The following is a 24,029-nucleotide window of genomic DNA, read 5'->3' as shown; positions in this document are numbered from 1 at the left end:
CAAACAGGGGGTGGGGTCTATGTTCTCTGCAGCTATAACCAAATGGGGAGCGGGGTCTAGGTTTTCTGCAGCTATACCCAAATGGGGAACAGGGTCTAGGTTCTCTGCAGCTATACCAAAACTGGGGGGCAGGGTGTAGGTTGTCTGCAGCTATACCCAAAGGGGGGGGCAGGGTCTAGGTATTCTGCAGCTATAACCAAACAGGGGGTCAGGGTCTAGGTTTTCTGCAGCTATACCCAAACAGGGGGGCAGGGTCTAGGTTCTCTGCAGCTATACCCAAACAGGGGACAGGGTCTAGGTTCTCTGCAGCTATACCCAAACAGGGGGTGTCTAGGTTCTCTGCAGCTATACCCAAACAGTGGGGCAGGGTCTAGGTTCTCTGCAGCTATAACCAAATGGGGGGTGCGGTCTAGGTTCTCTGCAGCTCATGCAAACGGGGGGGGGACAGGGTTTGGTTCTCTGCAGCTATACTCAAATGGGGGGGCGGTGTCTAGGTTCTCTGCAGCTATACCCAAACGGGGGCGGGGGCGGAGTCTAGGTTCTCTGCAGCTATACCCAAATGGGAGTGGGGGTGGGGTCTAGGTTCTCTGCAGCTATACCCAAATGGGAGTGGGGGTGGGGTCTAGGTTCTGTGCAGCTATACCCAAATTGGGGGGGCGAGGTCTAGGTTCTCTGCACCTATACCCAAAAGGGTGGGGGCAGGGTCTAGGTTCTCTACAGCTATACCCAAAGGGGACAGGGTCTATGTTCTCTGGGTATATACCCAAACAAGGGGCGGAGTCTATGTTCTCTGCAGTTAACCCCATACAGGGGGCGGGATCTAGGTTCTCTGCACCTATACCCAAATGGGGGGTGTGGTCTAGGTTCTCTGCACCTATACCCAAGCAGGGGGGCGGGGTCTAGGTTCTCTGCAGCTATACCCAAATCGGGGGGCCGGGTCTAGGTTCTCGGCAGCTATACCGAAATGAGGGGGGCGGAGTCTAGGATCTCTGCAGCTATACCCAACCGGGGGCATGGCCTAGGTTCTCTGCATCTATACCCAAACAGGGGGTCTAGGTTCTCTGCAGCTATTCCCAAAGAGGGGGCAGGGTCTAGGTACTCTGCAGCTATACCCAAACAGGGGCATGTCTAGGTTCTCTGGAGCTATACTCAAACAGGGGGTGCGGGGTCTAGGTTCTCTGCAGCTATACCCAAATAGGTGGCATGGTCTAGGTTTTTTGCAGCTATACCCAAACAGGGAGGATCAGGTCTAGGTTCTCTGCAGCTATACTTAAACGGGGGGGTGGCACGGTCTAGGTTCTATGCAGCTATAACCAAACAGGGGAAGTCTAGGTTCTATGCAGCTATACCCAAATGGGGACCGGGGTCTATGTTCTCTGCAGCTATACCAAACCAGGGAGCGGGGTCTAAGTTCTCTGCAGCTATACCCAAACGGGGGGCAGGGTCTAGGTTCTCTGTAGCTATACCCAAACAGGGGGCAGGGTCTAGGTTCCCTGCAGCCATACATACACAGGGGGAGGGGTCTAGGTTCCCTGCAGCCATACCCAAACAGGGGGCGGGGTCTATGTTGTCTACAGCTATACCCAAACAGGGGGTGGGGTCTAGGTTCTCTGCAGCTATACCCAAATGGGGGGCTGGGTCTAGGTTCTCTGCAGCTATACCCAAAGAGGGTGGGTCTAGGTTCTGTGAAGCTATACCCAAACAGGGGGGCGTGGTCTATGTCCTCTGCAGCTAAACCCAAACTGGGGGGCATAGTCTAGGTTCCCTGCAGCTATACCAAAACATGGCACGAGGTCTAGGTTCTCAGCAGCTATACCCAAATGGGGGGCAGGGTGTAGGTTCTCTGCAGCTATACCAAAACTGGGGGGCGGGGTCTAGGTTGTCTGCAGCTATACCCAAAGGGGGGGCTGGGTCTAGGTTCACTGCAGCTATACCCAAACGAGGGGTGGGGTCTAGGTTCTCTGCAGCTATACCCAAAAGGGGGCAGGGTCTAGGTTCTCTGCAGCTATACCCAAAAGGGTGGGGGGCAGGGTTTAGGTTCTCTACAGCTATACCCAAAGGGGGCAGGGTCTATGTTCTCTGGGGGTATACCCAAACAAGGGGCGGGGTCTATGTTCTCTGCAGCTAACCCCATACAGGGGGCAGGATCTAGGTTCCCTGCAGCTATACCCAAACAAGGGGCGGAGTCTATGTTTTCTGCAGCTATACACAAACAGAAGGGGTGGAGTGTAGGTTCTCTGCAGCTATACCCAAATGGGGGGCAGGGACTATGTTCTCTGCACCTATACCGAAGCACGGGGGTGGGGTCTAGGTTCTCCTCAGCTATACCCGAAAAGGAGGGGGTCTAGGTTCTCTGCAGCTATACCCAAACAGCGTGTGTGGTCTATGTTCTCTGCAGCTATCCCCAAACAGGGGGTGGGGTCTAGGTCCTCTGCAGCTATATCCAAACAGGGGGCGGGGTCTAAGTTCTCTGCAGCTATACCCAAATGGGGGGGGCAAGGTCAAGGTTCTCTGCAGCTATACTCAAACGCGTGGGTCGGGGTCTAGGTTCTCTGCAGCTTTACCCAAACGGGGGAGGTGGGGTCCAGGTTCTCTGCAGCTATACCCAAACAGGGGAGGCTGGGTTTAGGTTCTCTGCAGCTATACCCAAATGGGGGGCGGACTCTAGGTTCTCTGTAGCTATACACAAACAGGAGGAGCGGGGTCTGGGTTCCCTGCAGCTATACCCAAATGGGGGGCGGGGTCTATGTTCTCTGCAGCTATACCCAAATAGGGGAGTGGCGGTGTCTAGGTTCTCTGCAGCTGTAGCCAAACAGGGGGCGGGGTCTACGTTCTCTGCAGCTATACCCAAACAGAGGGGTGGGGTCTAGGTTCTCTGAAGCTTTACCCAAACAAAGGGCGGGTGTAGGTTCTCTGCAGCTATACCCAAATGGGGGGCTGGGGTCTAGTTTCTCTGCAGCTATACCCAAACAGGGGGAAGGTCTAGATTCTCTGGAGCTATACCCAAACAGGGGGGCAGGGTCTACATTCTCTGCAGCTATACCCAAACAGAGAGGTGGGGTCTAGGTTCTCTGCAGCTATACCCAAACAAAGGGTGGGGTCTAGGTTCTCTGCAGCTATACCCAAACAGGGGGTGGTCTAGGTTCTCTGCAGCTATACCAAACAGGGGGCGGGGTATAGGTTCTCTGCAGCTATACTCAAACGGGGGCGGGGTCTAGGTTCTCTGCAGCTATTCCCAAACAGAAGGGGGTCTAGGTTATCTGCACCTATACCCAAACAGGGGGGCAGGGTCTAGGTTCTCTGCAACTATACCCAAACAGGGGGCACCGGTGTCTAGGTTCTCTGCAGCTATACCCAAACGGGGGGCGTGGTCTAGGTTCTCTGCAGCTATACCCAAACTGGTGGCGGGGTCTAGGTTCTCTGCACCTATAGACAAATGGGTGGGGGTCTAGGTTCTCTACAGCTCTACCCAAACAATGGGGCGGGGTCTAGTTTCTCTGCAGCTATACCCAAACTTGAGGGCCGGGGTCTAGATTCTCTGTAACTATACTCAAACAGGGAGGGCATGTGTCTACGTTCTCTGGAGCTATTCCCAAATTGGGGGGGGGGTCTACGTTCTCTGCAACTACACCCAAACATGGGGGCATGGTCTAGGTTCTCTAGAGCTATACTCAAACAGGGGGCGGCAGGGTCTTGGTTCTCTGCAGCTATACCCAAACAGTGGGGGCAGGGTTTATGTTCTTTGCAGCTATACCCAAACGAGGGGGCCGGGTCTAGGTTATTTGCAGCTTTACCCAAATGGGGGGCCGAGGTCTAGGTTCTCTGCAGCTATACCCAAACAGGGGGGTGGGGTCTAGGTTTTCTGCAGCTATTCCCAAACAGGGGGGTCTAGGTTCTCTGCAGCTCTACCCAAACAGGGGGGTCTAGGCTCTCTGCAGCTATACCAAACTTGGGGGATGTGGTCTAGATTCTCTTTAACTATACCCAAACAGGGAGGGCCAGGGTCTATGTTCTCTGGAGCTATACCCAAACTGGTGGTGGGGTCTAGGTTCTCTGCAGTTATAGACAAACGGGTGGGAGGTCTAGGTTCTGTGCAGCTATACCTAAACAGGGGGGCGGGGTCTAGTTTCTCTGCAGGTATACCCAAACGAGGGGGGGCGGCATCTTGGTTCTCTGCAGCTATACCCAAATGGGGGGGGGGCGAGGTCTTGGTTCTCTGCAGCTATACCCAAACAGGGAAGGGGAGGGGTCTAGGTTCTCTGCAGCTATACCCAAACAGAGGGGGCGGGGTCTAGGTTCTCTGCAGATATACCCAAACAGGGGGGCCTGGGTCTAGGTCCTCTGCAGCTATACCCAAACAGGGGGACTAGGTTCTCTGCAGCTATACCCAAACAAGGGGTGGGGTGTCTGTTCTCTGCACCCAAACTCAAACAGTGGTGGGGTCTAAGTTCTCTGCAGCTATACCCAAAAAGGGGGAGGGCAGGGTCTAGTTTCTCTGCAGCTATACCCAAACTGGTGGGGGGTCTAGGTTCTCTGCAGCTATACCAAAACAGGTAGGGCGGGGTCTAGGTTCTCTGCAGCTATACCCAAACAGGGGGGCGGGGTCTAGTTTCTCTGCAGGTATACCCAAACGAGGGGGGGGCGGCATCTTGGTTCTCTGCAGCTATACCCAAATGGGGGGGGGGGCGAGGTCTTGGTTCTCTGCAGCTATACCCAAACAAGGGGCAGGGTCTATGTTCTCTGCAGCTACATCCAAGCAAGGGGGTCTAGGTTCTCTGCAGCTATACCAAAATGGGGGGTCAGGGTCTAGGTTCTCTGCAGCTATACTCAAAAGGGGGGTGGGGTCTAGGTTCTCTGCAGCTATACCCAAACGGGGGGGTCTAGGTTCTCTGAAGCTATAACCAAACAGGGGCGTGGTCTATGTTCTCTGCAGTATGACCGGAACAGGGGGGCGGGGTCTAGGTTCTCTGCAGCTATACCCAAACGGGGGGGGTCTAGGTTCTCTGCAGTTATACCCAAATGGGGTGGCGGGCTCTAGGTCCTCTGCAACTATACCCAAATTGGAGGGCGGGGTTTAGGTTCTCTGAAGCTATACCCAAAAGGGGGCGGAGTCTAGGTTCGCTGCAGCTATACCCAAACGGGGGGACAGGGTCTAGGTTCTCTGCAGATATACCCAAGCAGGGGGTGGGGTCTAGGTTCTCTGCAGCTATACCCAAACAAGGGGTGGGGTGTCTGTTCTCTGCAGCTAACCCCCAACAGGGGGTGGGGTCTCTGTTCTCTGCACCCAAACTCAAACAGGGGGTGGGGTCTAGGTTCTCTGCAGCTATACCTAAAAAGGGGGAGGACAGGGTCTAGGTTCTCTGCAGCTATACCAAAACAGGTGGGGTGGGGTCTAGGTTCTCTGTAGCTATACCCAAACAGGGGGGTGGGGTCTAGGTTCTCTGCAGCTATACCCAAACAGGGGGTCGAGGTCTTGGTTCTCTGCAGCTATACCCAAACAGGGAAGGGGAGGGGTCTAGGTTCTCTGCAGATATACCCAAACAGGGGGGCCTGGGTCTAGGTCCTCTGCAGCTATACCCAAACAGGGGGACTAGGTTCTCTGCAGCTATACCCAAACAAGGGGTGGGGTGTCTGTTCTCTGCACCCAAACTCAAACAGTGGTGGGGTCTAAGTTCTCTGCAGCTATACCCAAAAAGGGGGAGGGCAGGGTCTAGTTTCTCTGCAGCTATACCCAAACTGGTGGGGGGTCTAGGTTCTCTGCAGCTATATCAAAACAGGTAGGGCGGGGTCTAGGTTCTCTGCAGCTATACCCAAACAGGGGGGCAGGGTCTAGGTTCTCTGCAGCTATACCCAAACGGGGAGGGGTCTAGGTTCTCTGCGTTTATACCCAAACCGGGGGGGGCGGGGTCTATGTTCTCTGCAGCTATACCCAAACGAAGGGGGGAGGTCTAGGTTCTCTGCAGCTATACCCAAACAGGGGGGCGGGGTCTAGTTTCTCTTCAGTTATACCCAAACGGGGGCCTTGTTCTACGTTCTCTGCAGCTATACCCAAAATGGCGGGGCAGGGTTTAGGTTCTTTGCAGCTATATCCAAACATGGGGCAGGATCTAGGTACTCTGCAGCTATATCCAAACAGGGGGGTGTCTAGGTTCTCTGCAGCTAAACCCAAATGGGGGGCTTGTCTAGGTTCTCTGCAGCTATACCCAAACAGGGGTGGGGTCTAGGTTCTCTGCAACTATATCCAAACGGGGGGGGCGGGGTGTAGGTTCTCTGCAGCTATACCCAAACAGAGGGGTGGGGTCTAGGTTCTCTGCAGCTATATCCAAACGGGGGGCGGGGTCTAGGTTCTCTGTAGCTATACCCAAACAGAGGGGCGGGGTCTAGGTTCTCTGCAACTATATCCAAACGTGGCGGCGGGGTCTATGGTCTCTGCAGCTATACCCAAACAGAGGGCAGTGTCTAGGTTCTCTGCAGCTATACCTAAACGGGGGGCGGGGTCTAGGTCCTCCGCATATATTGCCTTTGGTTGGTGCATCAGCTCGCGCAGGCGCACTTGTGTCCACATCCAGCGGCCATGATGGTCTCCCTTTACCTCATTCTGTCACTTCACTCTTCCATACGCCTCTCAGCACTCCTCCCGGACTCCATCTTTGAGTCCCGGAATCTGATCTGATCCCCTGCACGTGGAGTCTCTGGAAGGGCATCTATGTTGGGTTAATATCCACTTATAAGTGATCAGCTTAACTATGATTATATGTATATACACACACATACATACATACACACATACGTCATATATGTTAGTTCAAGGGAAAGAGAGAGAGACAGAGACAGAGAGAGAATGAAACTCGACAGAATGGAAGTGGAAATGAGACTTTTGCAACGGTATAACAGAGGATATTAGGTATTTGTGGATTTGTTGTTTCTGTAAGCTGTAGAAGTATTGCCTGAGGGGGGGGGGAACCAGAGCAAGTAGTTTTGTGGAGTGAAATAGAGAGAATTTTTGGAGTGAGCTGAGAGGTTGTAGGCTAAAGCTGAGATGCAGTGTAGTCTGCAGGCAGGATCGCAAGAGTTAGAACAGGAAAGGGTTAATTTGAGAACCGCAAGAGGCGTGGCATGACTGAAAGGCCAATGACCCACCAGTGGAGTCTCAGCTGGCACTGTAGTGAGTGTGAAGTGGAGCTGCACTGGGCAGTGGGTGGCGAGGGCGGGAGAGCTGTTGGAAAGGGTCCTGGAGCGGCTGCATTGGAAGAGGCCAGGTCTGTAATATGTTCATGTAAGGGGGAGGGTGTTTGCAGATGTAGTGGCTTTGGGGAGGGATCCTGGAGCTGTTTGAATGAGATGGTTTGGGTGTGTGGGGTGGGGGGGAGATGGGAGTAGGGTGGGGGAGTGGCAGACTGTGCTGGACAGGACATCTGAGGGGAGGCAGCCTCAGAGTTGCAGAGAATCAGTGAGAGGCAGCAAGGGTTGGAGGAAAGCAGTCACTCTTGAAGGCTATCATGAATCAGCAGTATTGCTGGGTTGTGACTTGGAGTTTTTAGTCAGAATGGAGGGAGCAGCCCCCATCACTACAGGTGGCTGGAAGTCAAGGGTCCAGAACCAGGGTGTTTCCTGGGCTTCCACTGGCTGATAAGGAGGCCTCTGTGAACAGCCACCCAACGTGAATACAAAACTGCCAACCAAGCCAATCTGATCTAATGATCTTCCAGAGGAATCCAATGTGGCCACTGAAGCCTGGGGTGGGGTGCATCATCCCTACTTTCATAAGATAACGTAAATATGTTAGACACACCTAAGTCATCACCCAATGTCTTGGGGAATGTTTAGGAATGGTACTAAAGGAAACCTCACAAATTAGTCACTATTGGATTGTATGAGTGGACACCAACTGTAAACCCATCACAATTATGATCCCAGAAGATTTATTATCTTGGAGGTGGAGAAAGGAGTTAAGCCAGCAGCAGCAGCCACAGCAGTAGCTGCAGGGAGGGGTTTCTGCGGGAGTAGATTCTTAAGGTTGAGAGGGATGATTCTGGGCTTTAGTGAGTATATTAATCATGACTGGTTGATAAATGAGAGAGAGAGAGAGAGACAGACAGACAGACAGACAGAGACAGAGAGACAGAGACAGAGAGAGACGGAGAGACAGAGAGAGACACAGAGAGAGACAGAGAGAGAGTCCAAGTAACAAGAAGCAAATAATGAATTTTGATAGCTGGACCTTCTTGTTTAGTTCACACGTGAGTGATTCCCAAACAAGGAAATGGGCCTTGGGGACTAGCTTTAGAAATATAACCTAAACCTTTACTTAGCAAAGGGGAGAAGGTTAAATGGAAAACCTGTTGGCGCCATGTTTGCCATGTCAGGCAAGTGAGGACCTTGTCTATGAGCACATGGCAGTTTGAATGAGACTGGGCCCCGCAGCCTAATACACTTGCATATTTCGGCCCCAGTGGAAGGATCTTTGGAAGGATTTGGAGCTGTGTCCTAGCCGAAGGAAGTAGATTGCTAGGGGTAGGCTTTCAGGTTTAAGACGCACATGCAAGGCACAGTGTCCCCTCTGGTTTTGCCTGCCTGCCTGTGTAACAGGATGCAAGATCTCCGGTGTATGCTTGTCTCCCTGTTTTTGTGCTTCCTATCCCATGATGATAATGGACTAAAAATTTGAAACATTAAGCAAATCCCCATTTAAATGCTTTTTAAAGGGTTGATTTCATCTTGGTGTCTCTCACGACATTACAACAGTGACTGAGATAGAGCGCTGTCTACTTCTTGAGACTTTATAGCTCTATGTGACCTCATGGACCCTTCTCTCTCTCTCTCTCTCTCTCTCTCTCTCTCTCTCTCTCTCTCTCTCTCTCTCCCTCAGGTGTTTGAGCTCTTCTCTGGCTTCCTGAAATACTTTCCTGGTGGACACAGAGACATGTACAGAATTATGCAGAAAATTCTCCACTACATTAGCCAGAGTGTGGAAAAGCACAGGGCAACCTTGGACCCCAGCGCTCCAAGAGACTTCATAGATGCTTACCTCATACGCATGGAGAAGGTAAGTCCTGCATGACTGAGAGAGGGTGTGGGTGAGAGTGGAGGGTGGGGGTGTGAACAGAGGAAAAGAGGGGAGAGGGAAACAGAGCATGATGAGGAGAAGCAGAAAAAGAAGTGGAGGAGTTGCAGAAGCATCCAGAAAATGAAGAAAAAAAAAAAAGAAAGAAAGAAAGAAAGAGAGGAGAAAACCAAATAGGATACCAATATTGTTGGGGGAGTATCAAAAAGGAGAAAACCCCCCAGAGACAGAAGTGATAAACTATGAAAGAGAAAAGGAGAAAAAGACAGAAGAAGCCAAAGGATATTGTTGAGAAATGCCAAGACATCCAGATAATGTAAGACTCCCAAAGAGGACAGTGTTCTGGGATGTGTGCACATCTCCCTGCAAGGTTCCCAAAGAGGACAGTGTTCTGGGACGTGTGCACATCTCCCTGCAAGGTTCCCAAAGAGGACAGTGTTCTGGGACGTGTGCACATCTCCCTGCAAGGTTCCAGTCACCAATCACCCTCTCTTCTCTCTCCCACTTCAATCCAGGAGAAGTCCAACAAGCACACAGATTTCCATCACCAGAACCTCATCATGTCTGTGCTGTCTCTCTTCTTTGCTGGCACCGAGACGACCAGCACCACGATCCGCTATACCTTCCTGATCTTGCTCAAGTACCCAGATGTTGCAGGTGCGCCACAGGTGGCCAGTTGGGGAAACCGTTCTCTCCATTTTGGATACAGGGGTTTCTGTGGATGAGACAGACATGGTCTTCTTTTTAAAAAATATATATTTTATTAATTTATTCATATTAAATCTCAATTGTTATCCCATCCTCCCATTCCTCCCTCCCTCCCATTTTCCCCTTACTCCCTTCCCTTATGACTGTTCCTGATGGGGACCTCCTCCCCCTGTATATGCTCATAGGGTATCAAGTTTCTTCTTGGTGGCCTGCTATCCTTCCTCTGAGTGCCACCAGGCCTCCCCACCCAGGGGACGTGGTCAAATATGGGGCACCAGAGTTCGTGTGAAAGTCAGACCCCACTCTCCACTCAACTGTGGAGAATGTCCTGTCCATTGGGTAGATCTGGGTAGGGGTTCGAAGTTTACTGCACGTATTGTCCTTGGCTGATGCCATAGAGACATGGTCTTCTTAACACCCAAAGCTCTGAAAGCTTCAGTCTAGTTCTAAACTAAGGTAGTGCTGTGGGTGGTGTGTGAAAGAAGACTCTGATGACTCACTTTCTGTTGTTTTCTTCTATCACTAAGGTTGTTCCATCCATCCATCCATCCATCCATCTATGCATCTATCCACCCACCCATCCATCCATCCATTAATCATCCATCCATCCATCCATCCACCCACCCATCCATTCATCCATTAGTCATCCATCCATCCATCCATCCATCCATCCATCTACCCATGCATGTATCCATCCATCCATCTATGCATCTATCCACCCACCCACCCACCCATCCATTAGTCATCCATCCATCCATCCATCCACCCATGCATCCATCCATCCATCCATCCATGCATCCATCCATCCATCCATCCATCTACCCATGCATCCATCCATCCATCCATCTATCCATCTATCCATCTATCCATCCATCCATCCATCCATCTATCCATCCATCCATGCATCCATCCATCCATCTATCCATCCATCCATGCATCCATCCATCCATCTATCCATCCATCCATCCATCCATCCATCCATCCATGCATGCATCTATCCATCCATCCATCCGTGCATCCATCCATCCATCTATGCATCCACCCACCCACCCACCCACCCACCCATCCATTAGTCATCCATCCATCCATCTATCCACCCACCCACCCACCCATCCATCCATTAGTCATCCACCCATCCACCCATCCACCCTTCCTCTCTTCTTTTCTCTCGCCTCCACATCCATCAACTCACCCATCTTCCTACCCATACACCTCTTCATCCTTCACGGATTCTATTTATTGACCAACTCATCTACTCTCCACCCACTCGTCCGTCCATTTTTCCAACTATATACTTGTTCACACTCATCTACCCCCCTGCCCATCTTCTCTGCATCCACAGATTGCGAGTCCTTGATTCTTTCCCCTATGATTCGCCCAAGGACATATATTTCATTCATTTCCTTGATTAATTAACTCGTGAGGTTTATTCTTTGATCAGAAATAGTTGTGTGAGTTATTTGCCATAGAGCCATTTCTTCATTTGTAAAGCAACTTTTTTTTTTGAGTCCTTCATCCTAACAACTGGCCTTGAATTCAGCTTTCATGTGCCCACCCCATTCCTCCACGCATCCATTAAATAACTGACCCCTTTATCTGTGATTTATTTATCATTCGCTATACCTATACGTTAATTCCTATGTTTATTCTTTTATTCACTCCCATATTTCTCCACTAAGTCTAACACTCTCCTGATTATAGATAACTGTTGTGTGCGTTAGCTTACTTGCATAGGAACCATTTACTGATTTATTAATTTAATAATATAGTGAGTAATAAGTGAAAATTATAATACAGTTCTGTTTGCTCACTTCAGTCGCTCATCAGTGTTTCCTTTCATTAACTGACTCATCCATTTCTTGGTCGATTTATATATATTCACATTCTAAAATTTAAAAGCAAGTTGTATGCCTGCTACAGCTCATCTGCACAAAAATATACAACTGTGGGTATATTGCTCTATCCTAGCCGCACGTGTGTTGTGTTTGTCAGACTCAGGCTGGCAGGAATTCAAGTCAAGTGAATTTGCTGGTTGAGGCATTTCATCAGCCAACTTATTAAAATTTTGTATGAATCAGTTTATTTCCCTTTTATTCTTGAGGACGTATCTCTAGTTTATTAGCCTGGATTTTAAAATTGTGCTTTTCCTGCAGGTGTGCTTGTGTGAGGTTGTCAGTTGCCCTCACCCTGGAGTTACAGAGAGTTTCAGCTGCCATGTGGGTGCTCTAAATTGATCCTGGGTCCTCTGGATGAGAGCCAGTGCTCCTAAACATAGCCCCACCTCTCTCTCCATCCCCCTAGATTTTAAAACATAAATCCCATGCAGTGTGTGTGAGTGCATGCATGCAGGCATTACTCCCTGCGTGTGTGTGTGTGTGTGTGTGTGTGTGTGTGTGTGTGTGTGTGTGTGTGTAGACCAGTCTATGCTGGAACACAACTTATATTCATATCTGCTTGACATTTCACCCTCTAGCCCTCATTTCAGATTGACACTTGAAATGACCTTGCGCTGTAGGTTTTCCCTTTTCCATCTTTTTCAAGTAAGGTTGGAGCTCATTGAGAAGAGACTCTAATATGCTCTAAGTGTGCTGGAGAGACTGGTGTTTGTGAGAAGCACAGGTGTGCAAAAGAAGAGCGCACTGTGTCTTTCTCAGTAGTGTCTTTTCTTTGCACTGTTTCTTTGCTATTGATCCCAGGAAACAGGGCCTCTGTGTTACATGAGCAAAGCGAACACTGACTATCGTCTTTATTTTATGCGCAGAGAAAATCCGAAAGGAGATTGAGCAGGTGATCGGCTCACACCGCCTACCAAATGCCGCACCAAAATGCCGTACACTGACGCAGTCATTTATGAGGTTCAGAGGTTTTCAGATCTTATCCCTATGAGTCTGCCACACAAAGTCACCAAAGACACATTGTTCCGAGGGTACCTGATCCCCAAGGTGAGACCCACTGTGATTCCTCATCTATTTTCCGTGAGTAAACTCCACTCCCATAATCGTCAACCAATTTCCTGATTTTGGTTTCCCAGAATTCCGTGTTTTTTAGGGACCGGCTGTTTTTGCACAGGGAGTCAAGATACATTAACATCTTTGTGTCTTGGAACTTCTCCTAGGACACTGAAGTGTACCCCATCCTGAGTTCAGCTCTTCATGACCCACAGTACTTCGAACATCCAGACGCCTTCAATCCTGACCACTTCCTGGACGCCAATGGAGAACTGAAGAAAAGTGAAGCTTTTATGCCCTTTTCCATAGGTGAGACAGACCTGCGATTCCATTCTCAGACACCAGAGGGCAGGCCCTGCCCCTTGGACACAAACAGATAAAGGTTTGCTTTTACTGAGCCCTGCTCCAGCTGCTTTGCCTGGACCTTCCCGTACACCAGGACGACCACGTTAGGAGGAATTTTTTTTCTTTTTTTTTTTTTTTATTAATTTATTCTTGTTACATCTCAATGTTTATCCCATCCCTTGTATCCTCCCATTCCTCCCCCCCCCCTTTTTCCCATTATTCCCCTCCCCTATGACTGTTCCTGAGGGGGATTACCTCCCCCTGTATATTCTCATAGGGTATCAAGTCTCTTCTTGGCTACCTGCTGTCCTTCATTAGGAGGAATTTTGAAAAACATTTACAACCCTCTAACCTGAGAAAACCCATTTTCTAATTTTCTTTGAAAAGTAGACTAAAAACCTTTTTTTAAACAAGTAAAACCACTTCTTAATGGTGATTAAATGCCTGACAAAATAGAACCTATTTTTTTTATTTTAAGTAATTTATTCAGATTACATCTCAACTGTTATCCCCTCACTTGTACCTTCCTGTTCCCCCTCCCTCCTTCTTTCATTCTCTTCCCCTCCCCTAGGTCTGTGACAGAAGGGTACCTCCTCCCCCGCTATATGATCACAGCCTTTCAGGTCTCATCCTGGTAGCCTGCTTACTCTTCCTCTGAGTGGCAGCAGGTCTCCCCACCAAGGGGAAGTGGTCACACAGGGGGCACCAGAGTTCATGTCAGAGTCAGTCCCTGCTCTCCACACAACTGTGCAGAATGTGCTGTCCGTTGGCTAGATCTGGATAGGGGTTCTAGGTTTGGTGCATGCATTGTCCTTGGTTAGTACAGTAGTTTAAGAAGACTCCTCTGGATCCAGATCCACCTGTCATGGTGTTCTTCTTGTAGGTTTCTAAGACCCTCTGAATCCTTCTATTTCCCCATTCTCCCTTACCTCTCTCACCTGGAGTCCCAATAGGAAGTCCCAGTATCTATCCCAATCTCCTGGTAAGTGAAGACTTTCAGGGGACATCTCTGTTTGGCTAGTGTCCAGTTATAAGTGAGTATATACCATGTATGTCTTTCTAGATCTGGGTTAACTCACTCAGGATGATCATTTCTAGTTCCAGCCATTTGCCTGCAAATTTCAAGATTTCCTTGCTTTTAATAGTCGAACAGTATTCCATTGTGTAGATGTACCATCGATCCGTTCTTCAGTTGAGGGACACTAGGTTGTTTCCAGATTCTGGCTATTGCAAATAACGCTGCTATTGTTGGCCAAATGCCCCTGTTGTGTGTTGGAGCATCATTCAGGTATATTCCCAGGAGTGGCATAGCCGGGTTAGGGTTGGTAAGCTAACAAAAGCTACAGATTTGATAAAAAGTGACCGCTAGACATACGCCAATGTTTCATCTCTCATTTCACAACTTATTTATTGAGTGAATGTTTGCATGTGTATACATGTGAGCCACAGTTTGTGCTGTCAGATGAGAGTGTGAGGGATATGGTTCTTTTCTTCTAGCATGTGTGTTCAGAACATTGGACTCATGTCCTCGGGACTGACAGCAGGCTTCTGTCCATGCTAGAGTATCTCACTGGCCCATGCACCGATTCTTTAAGGTGTTGAAAATCTCTTAGATCCTCTGTTGAGGGTCAAACTTATTCTTATTCATGCAATGGACAGTGTGGTCTAAGTGGGTTTAGGGATCGGACAGTTGAAAGCTTGTATAGTGACCAGGGGCTCCCATGGCTCGCCTTCTGTGCCCACAGGAAAGCGCATGTGTCTCGGCGAAAACATCGCCCGCAACGAACTGTTCCTTTTCCTCACCACCATCCTCCAGAACTTCTCTCTGGCCAGCCCCAAGTCTCCTCAAGACATTGACCTCTCCCCCAAGATGAGTGGCGTTGGCAAAATACCACAAACGTACGAGATCTCTTTCTTGGCCCGCTGCTGACTGGACTAAGGTGGCTAATGGTTTCCACTTCTGTAGAGAGTGGCTCATCTTTCTGCCTCTGAGAAAACTGCAGGAAACCAGACCCTAGGCCATTGTTTGCATCCTTCTACCTGTTGCAGATTCTCCAAGGCTCTGAGATGTGTCCTTCCCCACCCCCCCCATGTGAATTGCAATGGGGAAATCAAGCAAGTGACTTTGTCGTTACTGTGTGAACAGAGACTTCTGGAGATCACATCTCAGATTGAGTCATGTCTCTGTTTATCCCGGAAGCTGCGGTCCCCACTTATCAGCTTACGCTGCTCCATGTCGTGCGATATGGACTCTGTATATGATCTGAATTCTCTGTCTACAGATTGGCCTAAATGTGCATGGTTCGTGTAAACAGAATTACATAGTGTGTGATCTTTTGGTGTCTTGTGTCTTTTAGTTTACACACAAGATTGTCTAGGTTCCGACATTCTACATGCTGCAGTCACACACACCTGCATGGCCTTTTCTCATGATCTTCCTTGGCACCCTCTCCCTGCATCTTTTCTTTATACTTGGGGCACCCTCAGCCCAAGGCCCCTCAGCTGTACTATTCTTTTTTTTTTTTTAACAAAGATTTATTTATTATATATACAGTGTTCTGCCTGCATGTGTGCCTGCACATCAGAAGATGGCATGAGATCCCATTATAGATGGTTGTGAGCCACCATGTGGTTGCTGGGAATTGAACTCAGGACCTCTGGAAGAGCAGTCAGTGCTCTTAACCGCTGAGCCATCTCTCCAGCCCCAGCTGTACTGTTCTTAACACCAACTTCAGGCTACCTTAAATTTCTTTAAATATCAAAAAAAAAAAATCACACTAATGCCTGCATTATTCAGGGTTCTCTAAAGGAACATGACTAACAGAATCAATCAATCTTTCTGCCTGCCTGCCTTTCAATTGTCTATGTATCTATCCATTAATATAAGTATACATTTATCTATCATCTATCATCTATCTATGGTATTTCTTAGGCTGGATTATAGGCCATGGCTTTATCAGTATAACAATGACTGCTCCATAAAGGAAAGGCTGAGAATTCAGTAGTTTTCCATGCATGAGGCTGTCGTCTTCATCTGTCTCATGCAGTGCTAATGTCCTAGAAGATGCTTGGGGGAGACAGCTTCTGGTATTTACGTTTCTGGTGCCAGAAGAACAGGCACCGATCACACGCTGTGTCTCATCCTGAGCCGAGGCATCAGCCTTGGTGCTACAGAACACCAGAGCTGGAGAGCCCTGGGTGAGAGGGGCCAAAACTGTGTGGATCACACATGGGTCTGGCCTCGGGCCATATAGATGCTCCATGGAGGAGTCCCTGTGTCCCTGCAGGTGTATGCCCAGTGTCTGGAAGCATGCCTGTCTGAGAGCTGCACCTACACTGTACATCTTGGACTTGGTCTCAGACTCAACTGTGGGCTGCAGGGCACCAGCTACTGGGTCCACTAGCCCAGGCAGACCCCAGAGAATGGAGCATGGGTGGATCTGACATCATAGAATCACCTGGTCAATACACGGCAGGCCCTGGATGGTGCAGGCGTGTTCACCACAGCTTAACCACATGTCTGACAGCTTGCTGCACTGGCATTTTGTCTCAGACTGAACTGTTGAGAGCGAGGCACCAGCATCTCGGCATGCTAGTCCAGGGGAGACCCCAGGGTGTGGAACATGGGCGGATTTGACCTCAGGTCACCTTGCTAATCCACGGAGAGTTCTTGGGTCTAAGAAGGTCAAAGTGTGGTCCCTAAATCTTAGCAGGCACACAGCACTCTTGCTCTCTGTCTCAGACCAAGCAGTGGGTCACAAGGCAGAACTGTCTGGTGCTGCTAGCCCAGAGGAGACCCCACAGTGTGGAACTCATGTGGATCTGACTTCAGGAGACCTGGCCAATCCACAAGAGTTCCTGGGTGCAAGCAGGCACAGGCACTGGTGTGGGCTCTTCATGCCAGTCAGTGAGCACTGAGCATAATCTCTGCTCTGTGCTTCAGACAGAACTGTGGGGTGGAAGGCACCAAGGTTTAGGTCTTTTAGTCCAGAGAAGACACCACAGTGTAGAGCACAAATGGATCTGACACATACTACCCAACCAATACCCAGAAAGTTCCTGGATCTGAACCCAGATCATCCCCATCTGATCCATGAAAGTGTTTCCTGGTTCCCACAGGTGAGGGGTCACAACCTACAGCCATTCACCTATGAGTTGCTCTCAACGGCCAGTAAAAGACACTAGAAACTACCACCAAATACCAGAGACAGCAAGAACTAAAGGCCAAAATAAAAAGACAAATAAGAAAAGCTTAAATAATAATATGGCATTGCTGGAGCCCAGTTATCCCAAAGCAATCAACCCTGGAAAGTAAAACACAACTGAGCCACAAGAAAATGACCTCAGCTCCTTCATAATGAAGACGGTAATGGAGGAAATGAAGAAAACCAGTAAACAAATACATGAAGAAACAGCCAAACAGACCGAGGACATTAGAGAGACCACGACAGAGCCCTATAGAGAGGAAAGGAAGAAGTCACAGGGAAAAAAAAATCAGGAAAATGTAAACAATCAGGTCAAGGAGATCCATAAAATGGCTGAAGATCTGAAGATGGAACTGGCAACAATAATAAAATCACAAGCTGAAGAAAGCCTGGAAAGAGAGAACTTAGAGAAGAAAACAGGAACTGAAGAGGTAAGCATCTCCAACAGAATACAAGAGATAGAGAAAACAATCTCAGATGCAGAAGATACAGTGGAAGAATTTGATGCAACCATCAAAGAAAATGTTAAATCTAAAAAATATCCAACACAAAACATCTAAGAAATCAAGGACACCATGAAAAAAAAATGCAACCTAAGAATACTAGGCATTGAGGAAAGAGAAGATGCCCAGCTCCAAGGCCCAGAAAATATATTTTTTTTAAATCATAGAAGAAAATTTTCTCAATTTATAGAAAGGAATTCATATAATCATACAAGCGGCCTACAAAACACCAAACAGAGTAGACCATAATATAAAATCTTCCCACTACATGAGCATCAAAACACAAAATGTAGAGAACAAAGAAAAAAACATCAAAAAGCAGCAAGGGGAAAATTCCAAGTAATAAAGAATGGCAAACAAATCACAATCACACCTGACTTTTCAGCAGAGACCCTAAAAGCCAGTAGACTTTGGGCAGAGGTCTTACAAACCCTAAGAGACCACAGATGCCTGCCCAGACTACTTAACCCAGCAAAACTTTCAATAACCATAGATGGGGAAAACAAGATATTCCACAACAAAAACAAAAATAAACAGTACATAGTCACAAATCCAGCCCTACAGAAGATAAGGAAAGCTACAACCCAAAGAGGTTAACTTCACCAAGGAAAATTTATGAGACACATAAAAGTGGCACTAAGAAGAAAGTACCTTTGAAACATCTCAGACAGGAGACTTACTGACACATCTGGAAGCCTTAGGGAAAAAAACAGAAGCAGAAACACCCAAGAGGAGCAGATGGACGGAAATTATCAAACTCAGTCTTGAAATCAATGAAACAGAAACAAAGAGAACATTCAAAGAGTCGGAGATTCCAAGAGCTGGTTCTTTGAAAAAATTGTCAAGATAGACAAACCCTTAGCAAAACTAACTAAAAGGCAAAGAGACTCTATCCAAATCAGAAATGAAAAGGGAAACATAACAGACACTGAAGAAATCAAAAGAATCATTAGGTCTTATTTCAAAAGCCTCCATGCCACAAAAATTTAAAATATAAATGAAATGGACAATTTTCTTGATAGATTGAATCAAGAACAGGTAAACAAATTAAATAGTCCTATTTTTCCTGCTGAAATAGAAGCAGTCATCAAAAGTCTCCCAACCAAAAAAAAAAAAAAAAAATTTCCCCAGGCCAGATGGTTTCAGCACAGAATTCTACAACACTTTCAAAAAGAACTAATACTGATGCTCTTCAAACTACTCCACAAAATAGAAATGGAAGAAACATTAGCACACCCTGTGAGGCTACACTCACACTGATACCTAAACCTCACAAAGACTCAACGGAGAAAGAGAATTTCAGAACAATTTCTCTTATGGACATTGAGGCACATATACTCAATAAAATACTTTCAAACTGGGGGCAGGACAAGATGGTGGGGCACAGTGTGGACTTTGTCTAGAAGCCAGAGTAATAGAGTCTGGAAAACGGACTGATTTGTTAACCAGGAGCACCAAGCTCCCCCCCCCCCCGCCCCGACTACAGTGGTACAACTCCACGATTTGGAAGGAACAAATTTTGAAAACCATGTGCTCCCCAGAATATGGTAAAGAGCACGGACCCCCTGGGGACCAGAGTCTCCTTGACTGCATCTGCTGGTGCGGTGGGCAGCAGTGAGTGGCAGCCATTGGCAACAGGCACAGTGGCTCAGAACAGCAACGCAGGTGAATGAACGAATGAACGGGCCACTTTCCAAAACACAGACTTCGGGGTCCCTCAGTCTAAACAAGTGGGGAAGATAAAAAAGAAGCCCCATGCCCACCACCACCTCTGACTGCGGCTGATCTTCCCCCAGGGTTGGAAACTGCAAGCTTTGAGCACACTGCACTCTTGAGAACTGAAGTGGTGTGGTCCCCCTGTGGAACAAAGCATCAACACAGTATAAGCTACACAGCATCTGGTATCCAAGCCATTGTTCTGCTGTGTGGCTGACTCCTCACAGGAGAACAAGTAGCCAGAGGAACCGTACAGAAACACGGATCCTAGGTGGCAGAGCTTATACAACTATGGATACAGGAAGACAGTGTCTGCCAAGCCAGTATAAGAAGCAGCTGCCCTCCAAAGGTACTCACCCCTGTGACTGCCAGCTTAGAAAACCCAAGCCCTCTAGGCAGGTGCCTAAAGGTAAGATTAAGGGGACAAATAACAAAAACCAGACATCAACAGATACCATAATACAGCCAGGAAAATTAACTCAAAGCTACGCTTATACAGTTATTTGAGAATTATAAAGAGGAAATGAATAGATCCTTCCAAAAATTCCAGAAAAATACAAACAAACAAACAGAGGCCACCCAGGAGGGAAAAAAAAGAAACCACAATCAAACAGGCGAAGGAAATGAGTAAAATGGTTCAAGACATGAAAACAGAATTAGACAACATTTTAAAAAATCTCAAATTGAGAAAACCTTTCAAATGGAACAATTAAAGAAGGAAGCAGGAATCCAACAGACAAGTATAACCAACAGAATCCAACATGTAGGCTCAATTTTCTTAACCAATATATTTCATTAACAACTTAGTGACCGAGCATACATCACTTATAACCCGACTAACCAAAACAATAGGAAATGAGGATTAATGGACACAATAACAAAACCTTAAGGATATCAGTTCCCAGGAACAATTCTCCAGGCGTGAGCCGCAGCATTTCTTCTGCTGGAACCTGGGGTAACCAGAACCCAGAACCTCAGCAGGAGCCAGAGCCCCGAAGCCTTCCCTCCAGCGGTTCTCTCTAGGCGTGTCTTGAAGTGCAGTGATGAACAGCCAAATCTATCCCAAGTCTCCAGAAAGCCCCCACCTCCAGTTCTGGCTCATTTATAGATCTCCTCCCAGAGTCTGGTCACGGGATCTTTTCAGCTGGCAACAATTAAGCTCCTGCACAAGGTGGTTGCTCTTCTAGTGAATTAACCACACCTGTTCTCTCACGAGACCGGTCTGATCCCACACTTGGAATCCTAAAAAACAGGTTTATCTCTCCTTCACCAATATATGGAGGAGAGACTTTCAGAGGCTGAAGATACAATAGAGGTAATTGATACATCTCTCAAGGAAAATAGTAAAACAGAAAAAATTGTGACACAAAGCATCCAGGAAATCAACAACTCCACGAGAAGGCGTAACCTCAGGATTATAGGAGTAGATGAAAAGGAGGATGTAAAGTCCCAAGGACTAGAAATGTTTTCAAGAAAAATCATAGAAGAAAATGTACCCAACCTAAAGAAAGAGATACCCTTTAACATACAAGAAAGAGATACCCTTTAACATACAACACACCAAATAGGCTAGACCAGGAAATAAATTCCTCCCACCACAGAAAATAAAAACCCTAAATCAGCAGAATAAAGAAAAGATATTAAAGGCAGCAAGAGGAAAAGACCAAATAACACATAAAAGCAGATCCATCAGAATTACACCTGACTTTTCAACAGAGACCGTGAAAGCCAGAAGGGTCTGGGCTGAGGTCATTCAGACTCTAAGAGACCACAGATGCCAACCCAGACTACTATATCCAACAAAACTTTCAGTCACCATAGATGGAGAAAACAAGATATTCCATGAAAAAAAAATTTAAACAATAGCTATACACCAACCCAACTCTACAGAAGATAGTAGAAGGAAAACTTCATCACAAAGAAGTCAACCACACCCAAGAAAACTTAGTATATAGATAATCTCATACCAGCAAAACCAAAACAGACACTGCCACACACCATTACCACCAACTAACTCTACAAGAAAAGGATCCAATAATCATTGGTCACTAGTACCTCTCAACATCAATGGCCTCAACTCCCCAGTAAAAAGACACAGGCTAACAAAATGGATAAAAACAAGATCTGTCATTCTGCTGCATTCAAGAAACACAGCTCAGCAACAAAAATAGACATTACCTGAGAGTAAATGGCTGGAAAAAGATTTTCCAAGCAAAGGGACTCAGGAAGCAAGCGGGAGTAGCCATTCTAATATCTAATAAGGTAGACTTTCAATTAAATTTGATCAAGAAAGATGGAGAAGGACATTTTGTTCTCATCAAAGGAAAAATCCACCAAGAGGACATTACTATGCTGAATATCTATGCCCCAAATACCAGGGCATCTGCATTCATAAGAGAAATACTTTTAAAGTTTAAATCACTCATTGATCCCAACACAATAATAGTGGAGACCTCAATGCTCCACTCACCAATGGACAGATTTTCAAGGCAAAAACTAAACAGAGATAAATAAATACATAGATAAATAAATGGGTGGATACAATGTTAATACCAAAAAAATCAGTAGCCCTCCTGTATACAAATAACAAACTGGCTGAGACAGAAATTAGGGAAACCACAGTCTCAAGACCCTGAGCAGAGCACTGACCTGCTCATGGGGAAAGATCTAGAAGGGAATCAGGGCACTTGCATGCCATACATTGTAGAAGGCTTGCCAGTGAATTTATGGGGAAGAGACATCCTAGAAAAATGGGAATTATGATGCGTAGCCCGAATGAGGGGGTTACTCGACAGATGCTGAAGCAAGAATATCTGCCAGGGAAAGGCTTAGGAAAGCATGAAACAGGTATTGTTCACCCTGTTCAAGCTAAAGGAAATTTAGGGACTGCAGGATTAGGAAGTTTTCCCTAGGGGCTATTGACCACACTGCACGCCATGCTGATGGTATAATCTGGAAACTGGATGAACCTGTATGAGTGGATCAATGGTCCGTTACTACTGAAAAAAATTCAGGCAGCGCAGGTGTTAGTGCAGGAACAACTGGCTGCAGGACACATTGTGGAATCTACCTCTCCTTGGAATACTCCTATTTTTGTAATTAAGCAAAGATTAGGGAAGTGGAGGTTGTTACAGGATTTAAGAAAAGTTAATGAGACTATGCAACTTATGGGAGCATTGCAGTCGGGACTGCCCTCTCCTGTGGCTCTTCCCAAGGGTACTTTAAAAATTGTCAGAGACCTTAAGGATCGTTTTCTCACTGTTCCCTTGCATCCAAAAGATTGCCATAGCTTTGCTTTCAGTGTGACTTCTGTGAATTTTAGAGAGCCCATGAAGAGATATCATTGGCGGGTTTTGCCTCAGGGAATGGCTAACAGTCCCACCCTATGTCAGAAATTTGTAGCTACAGCTTTACAAAAGGTTAGAGAAATATACTGATTTATATATCATTCGTTACATGGATGATATACTTATTGCTGGAAAGAATGGACAAGTGCTTCTGTGTTATGCTTTTATGGAAATGCAATTATCTCAGTCTGGTCTGCAAATAGCTCCTGAAAAGGTTCAAAAGGTTGATCCATATTCGTATTTGGGATTCCAGCTTTTTCCTTCTCAGATAAAACACCAAAGTATCACATTGAGAGTGGATCATTTAAAGACTGTCAATGATTTCCAAAAGTTGCTCGGTGATATAAATTGACTTAGACTTTATTTAAAATTAACACCTGGAGATTTGCAGCCCTTATTCAAAAATCTTACAAGGAGATTCCTCTCCAAATTCACCCGCAGGCGCTTACAGCTGAAGCTAGGAAAGCCTTGGCTTTAGTGGAAGTAACTATCTCCCATCAATTCATAACCTATATAGATTACGGCAAGCCTCTAGGGTATATTATCTTCTCCACTCATGCTATACCTTCTGCGGTGTTCTGGCAAGGGGCTCCTACTATGTAGGAACATTTGCCATCTTCTCCCAGTAAGGTAATAGTACCTTATTATTTGCCTGTTGCAAAGTTGATTCATATAGGTCGATTGCAAGGAAGAAAGTATTTTGGCAAAGAACCTGATTTCATTATTCATGCCTATTCCGAGGAACAGCAAAATTGGCTGTCTGCCAACATGGACGATTGGCCACTGGCTTGTGCACAATTTTGTGGATCTATAGATAACCGTTTTCCCTCTAACAGGCTTCTCCACTTTTAAAATAAACATCCAGTGATTTTTTTCCTAAGACAACTCAATTTCAGCCTGTGAGACACGGTTTGCTGATTTTTACTGATGGCTCTTCTAATGGAAAAGCTAGTCACATACTAGAAAGACAGACATATGTTATTTCTACTACTGCTAAGTCTGCTCAAATTGCTGAGCTGCAGGTGGTAGCTACTGTTTCCCAACATTATGCCTTTTGTTCATTTAATTTATATTCAGATAGTGGCGGTGTAGCAGAGGCAGTTGCTCGCCTAGAAACTGCAGGACAAATCCAACCCCAATCACAGGCTAGTGGGTTAGTTTTTCAAATCCAGAGAGCTATCCTAAAGAGAAAA

General features: G+C 46.9%; 1 protein-coding gene across 1 annotated transcript in view; it reads left to right on the top strand.

Annotated features, from left to right (window-relative positions):
- LOC127203778 (cytochrome P450 2B1-like) overlaps positions 1-15,149 on the top strand; it is a 31,886-nt gene extending 16,737 nt beyond the window's left edge. The window contains 6 exon segments of the mRNA XM_051162644.1: positions 8,870-9,046; positions 9,580-9,721; positions 12,534-12,584; positions 12,587-12,714; positions 12,888-13,029; positions 14,811-15,149. Of these exon segments, the coding sequence (XP_051018601.1) occupies positions 8,870-9,046; positions 9,580-9,721; positions 12,534-12,584; positions 12,587-12,714; positions 12,888-13,029; positions 14,811-14,995 (825 nt within the window). The 3' untranslated portion in view covers positions 14,996-15,149.
- Positions 15,150-24,029: the final 8,880 nt, after the last annotated feature.

This window comes from Acomys russatus, chromosome 19 (assembly GCF_903995435.1).
Source record: "Acomys russatus chromosome 19, mAcoRus1.1, whole genome shotgun sequence".
NCBI classification, from domain to species: Eukaryota; Metazoa; Chordata; class Mammalia; order Rodentia; family Muridae; genus Acomys; species Acomys russatus.
The sequence above is the reverse complement of the archived record's forward strand: the minus strand, read 5'-3'. Positions and strand labels throughout refer to the sequence as shown.